At 53.9% G+C, this 21,048-nt stretch overlaps 1 protein-coding gene and 1 long non-coding RNA gene across 2 annotated transcripts in view; both read right to left on the bottom strand.

Annotated features, from left to right (window-relative positions):
• SCN8A (sodium voltage-gated channel alpha subunit 8) overlaps positions 1-19,445 on the bottom strand; it is a 46,171-nt gene extending 26,726 nt beyond the window's left edge. Inside the window, exons 1-6 of the mRNA XM_065659683.1 lie at positions 19,341-19,445; positions 12,163-12,491; positions 6,050-6,168; positions 4,683-4,772; positions 4,407-4,535; positions 2,379-2,470 (exon numbers count right to left, since the gene is read on the bottom strand). Coding sequence (XP_065515755.1) covers positions 2,379-2,470; positions 4,407-4,535; positions 4,683-4,772; positions 6,050-6,168; positions 12,163-12,438 — 706 coding nt within the window. The 5' untranslated portion in view covers positions 12,439-12,491; positions 19,341-19,445. The remainder of the gene's footprint in view (positions 1-2,378; positions 2,471-4,406; positions 4,536-4,682; positions 4,773-6,049; positions 6,169-12,162; positions 12,492-19,340) is intronic.
• On the bottom strand, positions 9,380-10,921 carry LOC136003770 (uncharacterized). Its single transcript, XR_010608184.1, has 3 exons — positions 10,546-10,921; positions 10,322-10,472; positions 9,380-9,582 (listed from the first exon to the last, which is right to left on the bottom strand). It is a non-coding gene; the product is annotated as an uncharacterized LOC136003770 (long non-coding RNA).
• Positions 19,446-21,048: the final 1,603 nt, after the last annotated feature.

Raw genomic sequence — 21,048 nt, 5'->3', positions numbered from 1 at the left:
CGGGGCAGGGTTTCACCCTCAGCGCTGGCTCTTTGGGTTCTACCAAGGCCATCAGGCTTGTGAATAGCTCCAAAGGATCATGAATGGCTCAATAATAAAAGCAAGCTCAGGCCTAAGTCAAGGATTCTGCCAGTTTTGCAAACCAGGCTGGTCTGGAAGAGGAACCATCCATGAATGGGGGAAGAACACGGCACAAAGGCTTCAGGAGACAGAGCTCAACAAGCAAGAGCTCCGGATGCAGAGACCATAGAGTATTTAAGCCGCTTTTCTGATGTTAATCTCGCATTTGGAACTGAGCAGTGAAGGAGGCTGAATTTGGGGCCAGTCAGATCCAAGTCTCTGGCATTCGGCAGCAAACCTTTGACAAGAACCCTTTCTATGCCAGCAGAGGTTTGATCCGGATCAGGAACACCAAGCTTCAAAAGGAATTCTTATGGAGGAATAGTGTTTTAAATGTCTTTCATTCCAATCTCCAGCGTTTTCACGCAGTGCCAAAGCCCTACTCCAGCACCAAGCAGGTTTTTGCTGTTAGTTCTGGCAGACAAATACCCATTCCACCACCAGTTTGCATGCTCATCTCCATCGCTCAAATATGCACCATGCAGCCATTCACAGCAGCAACCGGGGCTCTGCTTTGTGTGCTGCTCTCTCATAGGCACAGGAGGAGAAAGGGGCTTGGAACCACGATGCTCAATTGGCAGCAGGCGCGTTCCCGATCCAGTGACAGCACAAACACAACTCCAGCAGCTCCCAGTGGAAGCAATGGCCTTTGCGTTCTGCGGATCCACATCACCACTGGGTCCTATTGAATGTCACAGGCACTGGAGACTGATGGCATCAGACAACTGAAATCCCAATTCATTTATGCCAATGACCACATCTCTTTAGAACACCCGAGTTCAATACGTCCTACCAAGCCACAGCAGCAGCGTGATGCTTTAGCTCACAAGTGCCACGCTCTGCTCCTGTCACTGGAATCCATGCAGACCCTCTACCTGCATGGAACATCTTGCCTATAAACCACATTGAGGATAATCCCAGTTATAGATAGAAGATGTGGTTAACACTCGTTGTAACCCCGATGTTACAATCCCCATTCCATTCCATGTGCTGAAGCAGACGGGGAACCCCATAAATGCAGCCTGCAGTAGAACATGTGGCTGCACTGCACTTAGGAAGGGCTCAGCTCCCCCTTCCCTTGCTGTCATTTGAAATAAAAGGAAAACTCCATTGGTTTCGAGTGGGACGGAGGGAATGATCCCGAACGGAACTGTCCTGCTCCTTTCCATGGGAAGACAAGGCATGCTTAGTACCCAGCTCATTAAAGCTGCACGGTTTTCACTTTGCTACCGTTCTGAAAGCAAACCACACGTAGAACTTATCTTAACATCGATGCTGCTCCTTGAGCAAGGCAGTTAATACCTGCAGCAGGCTGACAGAACCACAACCGCCCTTCGGATCCCCCGAGAGCGCTGCTAACAGCAATCCCCCACGTGCCCTGTGCTCTTTAACATTGGCAAACATTAAGGAATGCTAGGAACATACTCTTGCATACTCTCATTGGGTGCAAGGAAAGCAGATGCCACTTAAGAACATCATGCACAACAGCCATGTACCTCTGATGGGTTTAGCAGTCTGGAATGGGGACAACAGTGATGGGCCCCTACAATCCCATAGCCTCTTTTCTGGCAAGCGGAGGCTGAGAAAGCAAAAGATCCATCACCACTTATCGCATTAGGGAGCAAAGAAACAGAAGAGCAGAACTCATCAAGAGGTTCTATGGGGTGAGACAGGTCGGGGAGGGAAGCTTATTGCCATTACCTGCCCCAGATCCCATCCGACTCCAAGGAACTGAAGTGGCCTCATGCAGGCAGGTTTTAAGTTTGCTGGATTTTGCTCTCAGCTTATTCTTGGGAACAAGAACAGGTTTTGGGATTAGGTTTTAGAACAGGTTTGGGGTTAGGTTTTAGAACAGGCTTCGGGTTTAGGTTTTAGAACAGGTTTTGGGGTTAGGTTTGAGAACAGGTTTGGGTTTAGGTTTTAGGGTTAGGCTTTAGAACAGTTCTAGGAACAGTGGTCACGATGGGGTGACTTCCTGAGCAAGAAACTCTTTATCCTAAGGAGGAAGGATATCCCCATCCTTCAGCCATCTGGAACTAAACTTTAGGCAGAGGGCGGATAACGGGATAAAGAATGGGAAGAGCAGACTTCCCCCCCAACCCAATTTGATGGCCCAGAAGCCTCAATTCCCAACGACTCCATTGATCCAGACTGCAAAGCCCATCAGACACATCCCGGCGCCTCTGAGCAGCGAGCGATGCAGGACGGGAGGGGAGGCGCGGCAAAGGGCCCCGCTGCGGATGCCGCCCGGTTCTCACCTGGAATAACAGAGATAGTTTTCAAAGCTCGGAGAACTCTGAAAGTTCTCAAGGCTGAGACATTCCCCAGGTCCACAAACTCTGTGACATATCTGCAAGGAGGGAGGTCACACACAGGAAACACCATCACAATACACACACCCCGCCAAAGAGAACACCTACTACAGACAAAGCCATACAGCACTCACAGGGGGCCTGCACCCAACAGCTAACACCGAGCGGAGGCCGCCTTACCTGGGATAACAGATATAGTTTTCAAAGCTCTCAGAACCCTGAAAGTGCGCAGAGCTGAAACATTGCCTAGGTTTACAAACTCTGTTATATACCTGCAGAATTAAACCAGAGTTAATGGCACCGTTGGGGTCGCTTTTTAGCTCCCGGTGTAGGAAACAAGCATTGCAAGGGCTTCCGAAGGGGGCATTGCAAAGGGAGAGCGCGCTCCAAGGGTCTCCACGCTGCGAGCGGCTCGTCCAGGTGGATGGGGCGGTACCTGCAGCCTCATCTAGGCAGGACTCGAGGATTTAGTGCTATCTCTATAGGAGAAGGGCATTGGAAAGCTTAAAGCTGGGAGGGGATTTGGTGGCATCGCCTCACTTCAGTGCTCTTAAGGGTACTCGCCTCACTTTGTGTTTATGAGAAAGCATCAGCGCCTGCTGCTTTGAGGAGCATCCTTCAGTCTCACCCCTTATGCTCTACTACCTGCGCGGGAGGCACAGGCAGGCTCATCCCCCTTTTACAGAGGGATAAACCCGAGATACACAGAGGGTAAGATGCTTTGTGTAAGGGTAACAGGGTGATATACGCTAACTCCGAACAGACCATTCCCTCTGTGCTATCTGGGGAGAAACAGGGTACGAAAAGGCAAACAAATGCCCAATAGTTGAGGCTCCCGCGGGTGCTTCATAGAACTCAGACCCCCTTTAGCGGGATTTAAGTAACACATAAGCTTGTTCCAGCTTGGATTTGAAGCCTATTGGCAATAATGGCAATTGAGGTGGTTACGGAGTCGCATCAGTGGGAGCTTTCACGTTTAAGACCAATGCTCCTTGCTCACCTCTAGAGGAACAAAGGCAATACCAATGCAATACCCAATGCAGAGGCTGCATTCAGTGCGTGCACGGCACTGGGAGCTTCCCCCGCACGATCACAGGAGATCCCCACCTCTTCCCAAGGGAAACTAAAGGCTCAGGGAGCGACCGGTTATGCGCCTTTTGTGCACAATGGGCAACTCGTCGCGTGTGGTTTAATTACAAACTAAAAGGCAGGGAGGAAAGAGCAGAAACTCTGGGAAATCAACAGCTCTGGGGGCAGAATCCGGCCCAGAAAAGGTATTTTCTATGACTAAAGGCTCCTGAGCTTTCCTGCTGTTGACTATGGGAGCCCGAACACGCACACATGCAGTGTACAAGGGGATGTAACGTTCTCTTCCATGAGTGCCTCAGACCACCAGGGCCACCCACAGGGTTTTCCTACTGAGCCAAAGCAACCATCAATGCAGGGAAACTCTAGGGAGCATCTCCTGGTGCAGCTTCCAGCCATCCCCATGAACCCCCATAATCAGTGTAAGCTGAGCTGGCACAAGAGAAGAGAATGAGGAAGGCAAAGAAAGCGTCTCCTTTTCCAGCTCATTGGAAAGGGGTTAATAATTACCCAACCTCAAGTCACAGCCTGGGACCTTGGACCGCACAAGGCCAAGGGGGGAAGGGGATGGAGACAGGATGCTCGGCTCTGAGCCCTCTGCTGAACAGGACAAGCTGCCACTCGGGCACGGGAGCACCCTAAAATGCCAGGGATTATCCTAAAGCCTTTTATTCCCAAAGGCAGGGCTCAACACGTACTTTGCAGCATCCCCGACCCTGCGGAGCTGCGGTTTGGGTCTGCGACTCCGCGCCAGGCAAAGCTTTCCTCTTGACAGAATGAACCTTTGGGGACGCACTGAAGTTTTCCTTATTGTTTCCTTCCCCCCCCTCACCCCCATCCCCTCCTACACGCCACAAATAGCAGGAGGAAGCTGAGAACACGACTTACGCCATCATGATGACGCTGAAATCCAGCCAGTTCCATGGATCCCGCAGGAAAGTGAAGCCGTCTATACAGAAACCTCTCGCAATGATTTTCACAAGGGATTCAAACGTATAAATGCCAGTGAACGTGTACCTGCGGGAGGAAGGGGGTTGAAATGCCAATTCAGTGGTGACAAAAGAGGAGTTCCAACCTCTGGGGTCTAAGCAAAGCAGGCGGAAAAGATGCTGGGTTGATGGGAGGAGCAGATTTGTTACTAGAATAGAAGAAGCTTTTACTTACTCCACATTCTTCGACCATTCGGGTGGGTTACTAAAAGTCATGAATACACAGTTGGTCAAAATAGTGCACATAATGATCATGCTAAATACTGTGGACCAAAGTCAAGGATCAATGGGACACCGGTGTGGCTCTTTCCATCAGCTTATGGCTCCCTGAGCATCACTTACTGCAGTGAAACTCGACCATTCCCAGTCGAGGGGGACTACAAAGATGCTCATGGGACATAAGACTGGTGTGTCTATACATAAACAGTGTTTTCATGTCACCATTCAATTCATTTCCTATTCTCTGGCATGTCTCAGCAACTCCCAAATCGCATGCCTAAATGGCAATGTCTCCCCAGATAATTCCCTGTATCCAGTAACATCAGTAATATATCCAGCTGGAAAGCAGCGTTGCAACCCATGGACACCCATGAGTTAGCTTGGAGGAGATCTTAGGGATCTTTCCAAACATCTCTGCTCCCTGGGTGTGTTCAGGATCTGGTGCGAGCACAGCTCAAGCTCAGCGTTAGGAGCTGAGTGCACGTTAACTATGGAATTATCAGCAGAATGGGTCAGATCCAAGCTGCTGGACTTCCCAATCTGTGGAAGCAGACCCACTGGATCCCAGCTCCAGGCTCCAGACCCACTTGCCAGCAGCAACCTGACAGAGCTGCACCTCCCAGCTGCAGCCCACAGGGGAGAAATAACACAGAAGCCAAAGAAAACGTTCCCAGCCTCAGATCCCAAATGGATTTTGGGAAGATGGAAAAGCTTTTTCCTTGTATGAGCTGCAGGAAGGGAGCACAGAGAAGCCTCTAACCCAACACAGGAATTCCATTTCAGAGCCACTTTCTATGAATAAATAACTAATGAGGGAAGCAGCTCCTTCAATATCCCACCTTTTTCCTCCCCCCTCTCCTACTAACACATGCAGATGACGTTTCCCATCTCTTCCCTATCTATTCCCAAGCTGTCTGAAGCCTTGCAGGGGAGCATTTTGGAAGAGCCTTGCCATTAGAGGGATGTTTGAGATGCCGAAAGAGCAAGGAATTAGTCAGCATCTCGTTCCATGCAAGGAACCTTTGGCTCTTGAAGCATTTCAGGAGCCAAAGCTCAACTCCTCCTCATGTAAAGCATAAATCACCATTGTTCCAATACTGATGGATGTCTGTGCACAACGCATGGACACAGATAGGTGCAAAGAGCTGGGAAAACGAAGGAACTGACTTGCTTGGATGTGCCTAAAGGACCATGCTTTTCACTGCTCTGAGGCCGCATGCACAACGCGAACCCATCCCCACCATCGGAACCGAGCACCGGGACAAGCAGCGAGAGGCCGGTTCAGCGCCTGGGGCAAGGCAGAAATAGCAATCAAAAGGATATGAATGTATCAAAATTTTAATAGCTATTCTTCTAAACAGATTAAAAGGACTTAAAATGTACAAGGCAGGTGTGGCACTAAATCGGAAGAGTGTTTTCCCTCTGTTTAGTACTACAAAGGTCTGCAGAGAAACAAAGAGAGAAAGAGAAAGAGAGAGTTAATGCAGGAAAATCAAAGCGTTCATTATCCCCCTGCTACAAAAATAGCATTCGCTGCCTTTCTTAAAGCACCATCTCCTTTATGAAGTTCCCATTAGGGTAAAACATCCCTACCAGCGCATCAAGAGCGGTTCTACTCCGACACATCCATCTCTAGAGCCCTGGAGCAGAAGCCAAACCTCCCATCCAAGAACACCCGTTTTCCAAAGGCACCGTTATTCCTATCTCCCAAAGCAACAGGGCCACAAATTCAGGAGAAGAACTGAACCCCAGCTCTATGCCACCGCCCAGGGCACAAAACCACCTCTGTGGCACAGGGTTCGTGCAGCTCAATTCTCCTTCCCGAGCACCAAACAGGAGAGCATCGCACCTGCAGGTAAGCAAGGAGAACACATGGCCACCACCAGACACAGCTCAGACACCCATCACTGGGAACAGGAACACATTCCATACTGGTGCATCAACTCCAGTCATAACCATGTGCTCTCCCTGCCTTTAATGAGTGAGATGGTAAGGTTTATTACTTTATCCTTATTCATGTTACTGAAAGGTATATCACTTTATAGAGAAATGAGTGAACGCGAGGCAGAATCAACCCCATCTCCAGCCTTCAAATCCAGACCTGCTGCTCCATCTCCCCACCAGCAAGACGAGTACGGAGACAACCACAGCAGCCATGGGGAGAGGCAGAATTAGAACTGGGGCTGCTTAACACCAGCATTCCCAACGCGCCTTCCACTCGACCGGAAGGCGCAGAGGCAGCTCCTGCGCACTGCAAAGCCCTCCCCATTGTCCAGCGCCCCCGGGATGCCGCAGCAGGGCAGGATGAAGCCCAAGAGCATGGCAGGGGCAGAAGCAAATCCAGCCCGGAGCCTCCCAACAGGAGGGAATCCACGAGGGCTCCCTGCCAAGGCAGCGCTGGGCGTCCCCAGGAGAGCGGCTCTTAGGGAATTTGTCATTTCCCTCCCAGCAAAGGGAAGCGAGGGGGTTTTAGCTCCTTTGGGGCTCAATGGAGCAGCGAAGGAAATCGACATCAGAGCGCGGTCCGGCGCCGCGCGTGAAACCTTCGTTAGCAGAGCCGCTAATGCATCCCCCGGCTAAAGCGCTCTGAAGCCAGCTCCTCAACTGCAGCATCAAGAATTAATGACCAGATTACCCCGGCATGGAACAAGATGCTCTGAGCTCTTCAAAAGCGCGGGTTACAGAGTGGTCCAGGGACACCGATGTTGGGAACCAGCTCCGGCTCCTGCAAACTTGCCAGCACTCACAGACCATGGATATACCTTCATTCCCTGCGCCCTTTGCTTTGGAGCAGGATCCCCATCACACGGGGATGCTCCTGGGCTTCAGTCGTGTCCCCAGCTCAACACTGAGCTCTCCCACATCTTCTAAGCCATGAAATCAGGGCTGAACGTTACATGGGCACAAAGGGAGCTGGAGCATGCAGCAGCTCAGTCCCACGACGCCTCCATTTCCACTTGGGAAAGATCCCAGGGGAGGAGCCCTGTGGTTTGCTCAGCAAGCCACAAGTAACCCTGTTCTTCACATGGAGGCGCAGGCACATGCTTCAGCTGGAAACCCACCCAAAGCCTTTCGACCTGCACGACAGGAGCGATGCTCAGGTGGGAAGGTGGATGGGAACTGCTCTGCACGGAGGGGCAGAGCCTTGGAATGCTGGAGGGATGACATGGGAACGCACGTTTTCAGTGGCTCTCTCACACATCTGGCATTCCCCAGTGTAATATAAGCTGCTTCATCACGCAACTGCACGAACCTCCTGCTTAGTCCTTCACCTAGTACATGACCATAAGGCAGCTCCTTGTTTCCTCTTCCCTATTCTTCCCATCTTGCCCTTTTTAGCCCATGATGCTTGTTGAGATGGTTCCTGCCTCTAAAGCCCAGCACAACGGGGCCTCTCATACAACCTCAGCCCAAAGAAGGTGCTGCCCATCCCAGTGCTCCAATCGATTCCACTCCGGTTCCTCTGCATCCTCTAAACCCTGGGTAAATCTCTGCTTGGCCTTGTCAATAGAAAGGAAGGCACAAAAGCCAAGGAGCTTTTGGCACCCGAAGCCCTTCTCTTCGCTTTGTCTTTCTGCTGCTGACATTAAAACTCCCTTGCAAAATGGCTGCGGGCTCTTAAGATGTTTGCTGGTCCAGGGCCAAGAGCATCCTTAAGCCCTTTGAAGATCTGCTGAGGCAAAGCTCGAAACCCAAAGGAAGGTGAGACCCGGAGAAAGGGGGCGGAAGCCCGAACTTCCCAAAGCCTCCACTGGTCACTGAAGGGTCTTTGTCCACCTCAGGTTAAAGTTGGCTCCGCAGAAACCTTCGAACCCGCTCTCCTACAGGAAGATCACCCAAGAGAAGTCATCCCTAAACCCATCGCCCAGCAGCGCATCGAGGCTGTGCTGGGGAGCACAAAGCGATGGCAAAGAGCATCCCGGGGCTGCGGAGGTTTAAAATACCCCTGCCTGCAGGTTCTACCCGGAGCCTTCCTGCAGCGGCTGGGAAGTGAGGAGGAGTGGGCAGCAGCCTGCAGGAGAACACAGCTTTCTGAGCAGCCCAAGAGCATATGGAAGCGCATTGCTCCAGCGGGAACGCGGCTGCCTCAGCCCCAGCGTTCAGCAGGAGGGAGCGATGCCTCTCCGATGACACCCTGAGCGAGTCACTTGAACAGAGCTATTTTCAACATGCCTCTTGCAGGGAATTCTGCCACCCTGGAGGCTGAAGGAGGAGGGAATGGAGCAAAACCGGCTCCCAAACCATCGAGGTGTAATTCCTAATAGAGAAATCACAGTACTTGGCACGTATCACCCCATCCCTCCAAAGGGAACTGATTTATGCCTCACCCCCATTCGTTACGAAGGCAAGAATCTGCCACATTTTGCTCTTGTTTTAACCTCCTTTCAACGCAGGAAACAAAAAACCTTGCCATTTATCGAAATGCATCAACTACAGCATTCCTGAAGGATGGATCTGTAAAAATAGACATCGCTCCATGTGGAACACGGAGCAGCGGAGCTGGGTGTCAGTGCCAACGACAGCGCAATCTGCCTCTGGAAGGGGATTCATGCTGCCTCCGAGGCGGAAATGATTCTCCTCCCTTCCACTCAGCACCAGTGGGCTGCAGCTATTTAGGTGACTGCAGCAGAGCCTCTCTCGCCTCCTGCTCCGTGCCACACTCGTGTCTCCCGATCCCAGCAGGAAGCGGGATGTGCTACGGCAGCACCTGGGGCTGGATGCAGGCAGCACCGGTCCCTCCTGTCTCCGTTACACATCTGACACCCAGAAAGGGCTGCAGAAGATGACTGGCAGGGATCGAGCTCTCCTTTCTTTTCCTAGGAAGGGCACGCTCGCTTTTCCTGCTCCTTCAAAGCCTGCCGGAGGGATGGAGCGGAAGGAAAAATGCCGTTAAACATGGAAAACCTGGGAAAAGCTTTTGGAAACAAGAATAAAAGGCTCAGTTTTGACAGGGCCCCAACTCTTCCCTCTGTTTCAATGGCTTCACTGCTCTGCCAAGCCCGCGACCTTGCAAGGCCATTCCCCTGCCCTGCAGCAGCACGCGCTGGAGCCAGCCGTGCCTCTCCCAGGCTGTGCCTCGCATCCCTGGGATCTTCCCAGGGCCACGGAGCCAAGGTGACATTCCGGACCCGAGGGCCCACTTCCAATCCCTGCACGTGACTTGACGAAGTTGCAAGTCACTCCATTGGCACAAAGGCTCTAGAAGGATCCTCAGGTGCTCGTCGGCAAGCTATAGGTGACCTGGGATGCTCACGGAGGTACAGCCAGCCCCCTGCAAGTGGAGGGCTGGCTTCCCCATTGAACCCAATGGGCTTCCATATGATCCCAACACCCAGAAAACTCAGGGACCTCCTAAACGGAGCTGTTGCAGGGGCACTGACCCCTTTCCCCTCTTCTCTATGAGGTTCTTGCTGAGTGAAATGGAAGTTACTTAAGGACCACAGCGTGGCAGAGGTCACATCCAATGGGAAAGAACAGGATGTTTAGTGGGAGTGATAACCAAGGCCATAAATGGAAGAGAAAAGAGGTCTAAAAGATGGGAAAACGTCAGGAACCAGAAACACTAATAATGGTCCAGGGCAGACCAGATCCTACCTCTTGCTTAAGCAATCACTGCAGACTGAGGCAAGTGTTTGCTGTGCCTTCATTGCTAGGGATGCTCCCACATCCGAGGCAGCCTGAGCTTTGCTTGCACAAGAACAGGGAAGTTCCTAGGTTGGTTTCCACAGGAATCGGACTTCCTATCCTAAACCAAAGAATCACGAATATATTCTCTCACAAAGACAAAAAGGAGCTGAATTACCCCCAAAACCCGCTACCTGTGAGCAAAGGGCCTCTATTGATGCTCCTACGAGGCATTACCCCCACTTTGCCACATGAAACAGCAGGGAAAAGGGAAGCAGCTTGGACAAAAGCCTCACAGGGCCGGAATTCTGAGTCCCTGCGCCACGGTTGTGTTTCTAGGTCGCGCTGTTTCTCCTTCCAATATCAGTTAAGAGGCCACTGGAATGCTCAGCTTCTCCATGAGGATGCAGTTTCAGCTCCCGTGGCAAACCCAAGATCACTGCGTCCTCCTGCAGCTGCTCTGCTCCTCCCTGTGTGCTGCTGCCGTAAAGGAAAAGACCTGGAGAGGAAAACCACGAGAACTCTCGGAAAACTTCCCAGCAGCTCCGCGATTCCCGATGATTCCGAAGGGCCGCTCTTAACGGCCTCCAAAAACAAAGGCCTGGAGGGAAGCCGCTGCTTGGAGCAGCAACGCAGCAGCGCAGCCCGAAGCCATCCCCGCACTCAAGAGGATGCGAAAGGAACTGAGCCAGTTCTGGTGTGCATGGGAAGAGCAAAGCTCTTTGAGCTCCATCTCCCATCCCCGGAATGGTCCCCTCCATCTGCAGCAGCTCCAGCTCCGCACACAGGGACAACGGAGCAAGCGGAGGCGCAGGGATTGGGAACAGAGCTCGGTTTTCCCTAAAAACCAAGGCTTTCTCCCTAGCCTTGTGTTGCAGGAAGCTGAGAGCTGCCTGGGTCCCCTTGCCTCCTGCTTGTGGTGAGCATCAAGACACCCAACAGCACCCACAGCCCTTCAGTACTCTGCTGCTATAGCCTGAAGGGACTCAAGCCTCCCACAGATGTGTCCATGCAGGTACACGGATACCAACCACTCCTGCCTGGATCTGCCGCAGCATCCTCTACCACCCAATGGCTTTGGTCGGGTGCGACAAGGCCAACACAAAGCCTTGCTGTCCACGACAGCTCCAGTTTGGAGCGGTCACATCCAGGCTCCCCATCAGCACTGCTAAGCCTCAGTTATAGGTGGTAACCACCTCTGCTCACTCAAATCCGACCTAGCAAAGAAACGAGGCACAAAGCAGTAAAAGAGAGCCCCAGCTTTAAGCCCTTTGGTCTATGAAAATCAGTGTCCGTGCTCTTCGTTCCCCATAGAAGATCCCTCCCCTCCATTTCCAGCACGGTGTTTGCTTACTCACCCCTTTCCTCACACCATCACCCCATTCCTTACTGCATCTTGGCACCCCTCAATGCCTCCTGCTTAGCGCCACAGACGTTACACGTTTGAAACCAAACTGGTGGTGACAAAAGGCAGCTATAACCCCACTGGGGTTTCACTCCTCATTGCTTCATAACCATCAAATTCCATGCGAGTAAACCAAACACACGCTTACAACCATTACCCCTTCTTCTTGCCCTCGTGGTTAACATCAGCACCTCAGCACAACTTTAGCTATTTTCAGCTGCCAGCCCTTGTTCTCCCAACTCCATCCAAGCAGGACCATAGCATCCCTATTAAACCCCAAAGAAAAACACGGAACATGACAAGCCCCATCCATAGACTCCACTCTTTGTCTTCTCCTCACACCATACCCAAACCTGCCATTCCCTAACGGAAAAGGCAGTTTAGCGCCTTCCTTCTTCCGACTCACTTTCTGGGTCATATAATAAGGGTCAAAGTCCTCCAGGGGTACAGCAACCAGGCCTTTTGGGATGTCCCCGTAGATGAAAGGCAAGTTCTTCCCCGCCTCGAGGTCACTGTTGGGTTTGGGTTTGCTGTCTTCGTCGTCATCCCGGTGGCTGCTGTCCTGCTTGGAGCGCTGCTTCTTCTTCAGCTCGGCGATGTGCTTCTCGATGTTGGCCAGAGACTCCGGCGTGAAGGGTTTGAAGCTCTCGGGGCCTGGTGGTGCGAGCAGCTTCGCTGCCATCTTTTCATCCTGCAGCAGCTTCTTTTGCTCTGTTGCACCCGGACAGGTCAGCTCTGCAGGGGAGCAAAGAGCAAAGGCACAGAGAGGTCAGGCACGGCAAGGACACGGAGCAGCTCCGGCCTTCCAGTCCTCACCCCATGGACCAAGTGATGGACACTGGGAGAACCCACCCGTCCCTCCCCATCCCATCCTTACCCATCCCTGCCCCTGGCTGTACAGCCCAAGCAGAAGCATCGCACAGCCCTGCATCTCCAACCCGCTTTGGGCATCTCCTGACCACAAAGTCTATTCCATTCTCTATCCCACTTCTGACACAGTGGGATATGTCCCATTCTTCCCTGCCCGTGTAATGGGTTGGAATTGGATGATCTCAAGGTCCTTCCCAACCCAAACCGGTCTGTGGAACTATTCTGCAAGGCAACCACGTCAAACCCACTGTTCTGCAGCCAACACGCATGGAATACACTGAGCTCCCTCGTGTCCCATCAGACATTACTGCAGCTGGGAAGTTGCCTCCATGACTTCAGCCTTGCAATGGGAAGAAGCTCTTCCCTGTGGGGGTGGTGGGACACCGGCACAGGATGCGCCTGCCCCATCCCTGCTCAAGGCCAGGTCGGATGGAGCTTGGAGCACCCTGCTCTAGTGGAAGGTGGCCCTGTCCACGGAACTGGGTGAGCTTTCAGGCTCCTTCATCCCAAACTATTCCATGGCTCTACGAGTGTGGTGGGGAGTGCTCTGCACACTTCTTTAGGTTCAAGACCTCAGTGGGGTCACCTCTTCCTCCTCTGAGCGCACCACATCTCTCCTATGGGAAGCCAAATCCCACCCTTTCATTTATACACATACATATACATACACACATACATACATATATATATATATAACAACGAGGGTTTCTATTCATCTCAAGCCCTAAGCATGAACTCCTTTGACAAGACTCCCATCAACAGTCATTCCTGACAGTCACATTTCTCCAATGTGCAGGCTGGAGCCAGGGTCTCTGCATCAGATGCAACGTGATAGAGCACTTCATGATGACAAGGAAGAGCTTCCATCCTGCAAAGGCTCTGACACTACTGAGCTTCCATCCTGCAAAGGCTCTGACACTACTGAGCTTCCATCCTGCAAAGGCTCTGACACTACTGAGCTTCCATCCTGCAAAGGCTCTGACACTACTCTGCTCCCTTCAGCAAGCAGGAACACATCGAATTCCTGAGCCACGGGGACCTCTTTTCCCACTCCAGGAGCAGGCCAAGAGAGGAATGACAGGAGCCCTGCACTGATGCAACAGCACTGCAGTGCTGCAGGCTGGAATACAACCCAGCCCTGACACGGCTTTGGCACTCCAGGGAGGAACTCGAGCACCAAAGTGGATTCAAGAGGGAAGGCAAGGCAGCGGTGAGGGGATGGGGTGGGAAGGGTCCAGCGTGGGACAAGGTCCCTTAAGTAGGGGATAAAGACGGATCTCTCACGGTAACACACACAGAGCATCAAAATGGGCACTGAAGATTTGCAGTCTCCGGAAGAGGCTTCCGGATTCCTTAATAACGGCGCTATGGGACCAAACGGTTAAAACCCCACGGTTTCAGCATCGAGGAGCGCTCCGTGTCCATGGGGGAAGAGCCCACACAAGCCACAGACATCACGGGCACGGAGGGAGTCTGAGCTGGGACAGGCTTTATCCAGCCTCTGAAGCCAGAAGTCACAGCTACCCATGGCTTGCAGCGAATAAACTCAGTTTATAACGGAATACCTGGAGATCCCTGCCTTTAACACGGAATCTGGGGCACTTCCAAAGCCACATCCAGTGCAAAGCGTCCTTCCAAGTGAGATTTGTGCCTCCTCCATTCCAGCTCGGACACTACCATTTACACACTGGGAGGGCTCTGCTTCACCCTCAAGTGTTCCAACACACATGGAACTCCAACCACAAAATCCTTAAGGATAGCTCCTGTGTAAGTACGCAGCTCGGGTTCTACTGATAGGAGCTCAACCAGGTACTTCTGGAGTAGCAACAAGAAAGGCTCAAAAAGGATGGGAAGAAGGGGAGGGAAAAGCCAGCCTCTTGGTCACGTTATCTCTGGAATCATCATGGAATAACCAGCTGATATTAAGGAAAATTAATTTCTTCTATTCTTGCTGCATTTGCATGCATTTAATTACCAAATTTCCCACATCCTGTGAAACTACAGAGCAGCGGTGGGGATGTGGTCTAATTGAATGGCACAGATAAATATGTAAGGCCTGAATTTAGAAACCAAAGTAGCTCAGGGACACAGCATCACGAAAAGGGGGGAAATGAAGGCAGAAATGATGTGCCTGGGCTCTGTGTCCAATTACACAACCAGCGATGGGAAGCAAGCACCTAATGTGCTACGTGGCCGTTTCAAGAACCAGCCCAAAGCCAACAAGCATCCCCCTGGTACCCAGCTGCAGCGCAGGAAGGGTTTGTACCAGACCCTGCGCATCCATCCAGTAAGAGATGCGGTGATTTATCCTGATGGACCAGGGCTGCCTCATGCTCCTCATCGTGTTCACACGTGGTGCAGACAACCAGCAACTGCTCTGGTGCCTACTCGTAGGGCTGCTGCTTGTTGAATAGCAATAGGTAACGGTGACCTGGGGCTTTCAGTTCTTGCCTGTCCTCACTTCCTTGTAAATTATCACACTTTAAGATAACGGACAAAATCAGGATGCAAACGAAAAGATGGGGATGAAATAGTGAATTCGATACCATGAAGAGGCCTACAGGAAAGCTGGAGAGGGGCTTTGGACAAGGGATGGAGGGATGGGACAAGGGGCGATGGGTTTAACCTGACAGAGCAGAGATGGAGATGGGATCTTAGGAGGAAGCTCTTCCCTGTGAGGGTGGTGGGACACTGGGATGGGTTGAGTGGAGAAGCTGCCCCATCCCTGGCACTGCTCAAGGCCAGGTCGGAGCAACCTGCTCCAGCGGAAAGGGTCCCTGCCCACGGAACTGGATCAGCTTTAAGGTCCTTTCCAACCCAAACCAGGCCACTTGAAAGACCTTGACTAGAATCAGTCCTTATCCACATGCTGACTGAATGAACACGCATTGAACGACCTTCATCCTGGAAGCTCTACAAGGGCTGTGGCTCATCCTCATGTTCATCAATAGGCACTTCCACATAGCACATGTGGCCTATTGAAGCCCACGGGTTCACGGCAAGCTGCTTTAAACCAGAAAGCCAGTTTTATTCTATCACTGAGGATGGGATATACAGGACTTGGGAAGAATAAAGGCTGGGATTTACTTTGGCACTTTCCCAATGGGAATCTTCAACCTCTAAGGAGAGAAAGGGCTGGAAAACTAAGACAAAGACTCACCATCAGGTAGAGGTTTTGTGCTGGAGTGATGGATAACTGCATCCCACATCTCCAACTGCACCTCCATCCATTCAGATGGAGAACTGCATGACTGCACATTGACACTGACGTTTCCCACTGATTTTACACCAGGGAAGAGGATGCTGCATTGAGGTGCCCAATTGCTAAGACTTAATTATATTTCCTAACAGTTCCCAGCAGCCCATTTAGTACATTCCGAGCTATTCTGATCAATTATTCAAGCTGATTGTGACAATAAATTAAAACCACGGTTTTGAGGCAATATCTCTGCTTTAAGACACTTCTCCTTTCATTCACTTGCAAGATTCAGTCACTCTCAGCACGTCTTTGAGAGAGAACCCTTCTGGATGCAGCTTTATATAACCCACCCAGACACACACGGCCCTGACTGGAACATGCAGGGCTGGGGCAGGAAGGGAATCACAGCACGGAGGAGCAGCCCTTTGGAATCCTCCTGCCTTCAACCCAAAGGGAATGGTCCATGGGCGAGGAATCCTTCAGGAGAACCCAGCCATCTCCTCCTGCGTGGCTGCAAGAGGCCAGTTCGAGCAATGAAAAGGGAGCCTTTCCCTTCGGAAAGCCCTGGGGTCACGTTATTCCTGCTAACCCAAATCCAACCCCTTGCTCCATCCATTCAGACCCACAGGACAGGGGCAAGGTAACTTATTCCAGGCGATCCTCATGGAGCACCCAAATGGTACAAGCAGGGATAAACACGAAGGGGAGGTGAAGAAATCCCCCCTCGTGGTCCAAGCGTTACCATCCTGCTCCTGATTGCACCGGCTGGGTTCATCTCCTGCTGGGAACACCATTGGAACAGCAGCATTTGATGCTCCACCTCGTGTTCCCAGGGCACTTGCCCATGCAGGTGAAATCCGTCTCGCACCGCATCGCTTCAGCCACATTAAATCACTCAGGGTGGCCACAACCGGCCTAAGGAGGAGGCATCCCCAAGGATAACACCAGGCTCCCTTAGGAAAGACTTGCAAGTATCCTCCCTCCAATCCCAATGCCAGAAATCGCCTCCCAGCTCCAACACCACCACACTATCCCCTCTCCTTCCTAAGGCAGGAGTGTTAAAAGCCAGTTTGGAGCCGAGCTGATGTCAAGGAGGGGTTTTAACGCACCCCAGCAGCAAAGCACCGCTCACTCTCCACTACGCAACACTGCAATAACAGGGCACAAGGCGCGAGTGCCAAGCCCTGATTTACTTCTGAATCCCACCGGATCCGGATGACCAGCGACGACCTCCCCCCCGCCGCCACCAGCACAAGCCATCTCCTCCCTGTGCTTTCCTGCATCCTCTTCCTCCTGCTTTGAACCCAAACCTTTGAGCACAGCAGTAAATGATTGATGCTGGTGCCTCTGGTGATGTCAATGGCTTGGATCGATAGTGAATGGGAATCATGTGCCCGGGTGAGCCCGGCACGTCCCGGGGCCAGCAGCTCCGCACTCATTGAACCAGAGGGAGCATCAATTGCTAACGTGGGAGCCTGGTTTCATGAGCCAGCAAGAAGCAAACAGGAGGAGGTGATCCCATCCCTCACATCCTCACTGCCTTTCCTTTCCGCCTTGGTTCACCCCCTTTAGCTGCAAAGGAAACTCCATCCACACTCAATGCGTGGCAACGCGCGATCGCTCTCCCTTCTGGTCATTAGAAACCCACATTCCCACCTCTGATGGCGAAATACCCACATCACTGCACTTGTGCAGCACCGACACCAGGATCCTGGTCCAAGCCATCCATAGGAGCTTATATAACCGGGTAAATGCTTTGCAATCGGTCCAGGTTCTTCCACAGGGGATGAACGACACCGTAGGAGCGATGGGACACGTCCAAAGGGGTCAAGTAGCCCCTTCAGAGCCCCCTTGGTGGGTGCTGCATTCAAACCCCACTGGAGCCAAGGACGGGAGCTCTCCACACACACACCACAGATGGGTGACCACAACCAGATTCCCAGAGGCCTGACAAGGAACTAGTACGGAAAATGGCACCCGGAACGGTGCCCGTTCGGCTCCCGGCGCTTCCCATCCACCGCACACAACATTCCCAGAGGGAAAGATGGGGCTGCAGGCAGAGGAAGAGCTCCCCACGGCTGCCATCGCCACGCCAAGGCTGCCCCTCACACTCTGCCGTGAGCGCTCTCCAGGAGAGCATCCATTGGGAACGCCGGAAAAGCAGCACATCTCCGGCAGAGCATTCCCCGGCCCCCTCCCTCCCAAGCCAGGAGGGAATCACGGCCGGAACGCTTTGTGCCCCCTCTGAAGGCCACGGGGGGCTGCAGGAACACGGGTGTGAAACGAGGACATACGGGTCATGGGTTCGCACTGGGTGCAATGCTGCAGTGTCCCAGGGCCCGGGATACGTGTCTACGGCAGCAGCATCACAACCAGCGCCCCCCAAACCGATCCCCCCCCCCCCAACAAGGACCATTCCCAGCACATGGAAAGCCAGCGGCTTCCCAGGACCAAGCTGCCCTCCCGCACCCGTGTCCTGCTCACACGCATCCCCCTCATCCCTCGCACTTGGAGGCTCCATCCCGGATCATCCGCAGCCACCGCCATGGAGCAGAATTCCAGTTTCCCCACCCCCACATTGGCTGGGCAGGATGGGGGGGGGGGGGGGGGGGGGAAGGGAATGAAACACCCAGATTTTTAACGGGAAAAGCTTCCGAATGAGCCATTCCCAGTGCCCAGGCAGGGAAAAGCCTCAATTCAGCCCCCCCCCCAGGGGAAGGAAGCGGGAGCACGACCCAAGCTGCCAACATCTGGGTCAGGCTGGAGCCTCAAAGCCGCCCCATGCACCCCAAAAACTCCATCCTCCAACTTCTCCCCCTCCCTCGCAGCGGGATGCTGAGGAGGTGGTGGGGGGGGGGGGGTGGAGGGCTGTACCAGCGCTGCAGCTAGGGCTGGGGGGGGGGGGGCAGGGATAGCGAGAGAACTCCGGTTATCCCTCCCCACAATGCAGACAAAGCGCACAGCCCCAATTTGGGGGTCCCCAGAAGGGCCCCGCCGGTCCCCGGGATGCAGGGATGGATGGGGTGGTCCAAGCGCAGCTCCCGCTGCTCCAAGGCCGCGGGTGGGCACAGGGATGGGGGGGACCCTGTGCGTCCTCCCCAAGCCGAGGGGATGCTGAGCGGAGGCCGCATCCGGACGCAGCTCCCCCCGTAAGGGCTCAAGCCTCCGAATGGGGCTTACGGGTGGGGACCCCCCCCAACCGCACGGAGCCGGGAGGGCGATGCTGGATGCGGGGCCACCCGGGTCCCCGCTCCCGGAGCGCGGCGAGCGAAGGGCGGAGAGGGGCAAAGCGGCGGCGCCCCCGCCGCAGGAGCCGCGTTAGGGGCTGGGGGGGCTCCTTCCCCCTTGGCCGGCTCCGGCTGCACCGGGGAGCGCTCCCCGGGCGAGCCGAGCGCTCTGCGGCAAAGCCCCCGCCCGGGGTGGGGGGGGGGGGCAGAGCGGGCGTTGCGGGATTAAACCCCAGCGGATCCCGAGGATGCGGGGGGCGAGGGGCCGCGGGGGGGGCCGGGACTCACCGCGGCCGCTGCACTAACGCGTCTCCAGCTCGGCGCTGCCGGACTGCGGCGGTGCGGGAGCTGCAGGAGGAACTGCGGGTGTCGCCATCTTGGTGCGGTGCTCGGCGCTGCCCCCCCCCCCCCCCCCCCCCCCCTCCGCTTCACCTCCGCCTCCCTCCAGCGCGGGGCCGGCCCCCGCAGCGCCGCCGCCGGCCGGCAGGGGGCGCGCCACAACGGCCGTTCGCGGGAAATACCGCCCTCTCCCGCGCTGCCGCGTGCGGCGCGGGAGCGCGCCCGGAGCGCGCCGGGAGCGCGCCGAGACACACGCACACACACAGAGACACACAGAGACACACACACACACACACGCACAGACACACACAGACACACACACGCGCACACAGACACGCACACACACACACAGACACACACACACACACGCACACACACAGACACACACACACACAGACACACACACACAGACACAGACACACAGACACAGACACACACACACACAGAGACACACACACACACACAGACACAGACACACAGACACACACAGACACACACACACAGACACACACACGCGCACACAGACACGCACACACACACACAGACACACACACACACACGCACACACACAGACACACACACACACAGACACACACACACAGACACAGACACACGCACACAGACACACGCACATGCACACACACAGACACACACACACAGACACATGCACACGCACACAGAGACACACAGACACACACAGACACACACAGACACACACACACACAGACACACACACAGACACAGACACACGCACACAGACACACGCACACGCACATACACAGACACACACACACAGACACATGCACACGCACACAGACACACACACACACACACACACGCACACACACACACCCCACCCCCCCCCCATAGGACCACGGGGCACAGACACCGCTCCCAGCATCAGCGTCGCGGTGCCCATAGCAAATCGCACCCCTTCCATGTTCCAGAGCTCGGGATCGGGCATTCCCGACCTCTGGAGCTCCCCGCTTTGCTTAGGCACAGCCCGAGGGGTGTCCATGCGGAAATAAGCCCCGAAGTCCATAACCAACCCACAGAGCGTGATCCAAGGCTACCAACAGAGCCAGAGAAAAACGTGGTGTCGGCCAACCCCTTCTTCTTCATATAGCATCGGGATAAGTCAAAACTCCCAAGGACTGAGCAGCCCTCCTTTATACCCAGAGCTTATGCCTGCGTGGTTACACCTCGGGCCATAACTCATAGGAAGCGCCAACACGCACATCAAACTGCTGCAGAAGCTCCGCATCCTGAGCCGTTTCAGCCCAAGCTGGACCTTCCGTGCTGGAAGCGCAGGAGCACACCGGAGCTTCCAAGTAGGACACCCCGGAGCTGCCGAGAAGTGTGGGGCACCTTGGCACCAGAAATACTTCAAGGACATCCTGAGGCCCCGAGGGTGTTAGTACAGTTTGTATAAGGTATCTTTAAGCAAGGTGCTTAAAGGAATAAATAGGCCAGTTCAAGAGGGTGAGTAGCGATAACGCTCTTACCAAGGCAGACCAGGGAAGAGGAATAAGAGCGCACCCATCCTGCCTCTCGTGCAGCCCGAAGTCGTGCCCATCAGGGAACGTGCAGTGATGCAGTAACAACCACCATCGTCCATGAAATGGAACGGGAAGCTGCTCTCCAAGGTGGAGCTTTG

Source organism: Lathamus discolor, chromosome 23, assembly GCF_037157495.1.
Source record: "Lathamus discolor isolate bLatDis1 chromosome 23, bLatDis1.hap1, whole genome shotgun sequence".
Classification (NCBI taxonomy): Eukaryota; Metazoa; Chordata; class Aves; order Psittaciformes; family Psittacidae; genus Lathamus; species Lathamus discolor.
The sequence above is the reverse complement of the archived record's forward strand: the minus strand, read 5'-3'. Positions and strand labels throughout refer to the sequence as shown.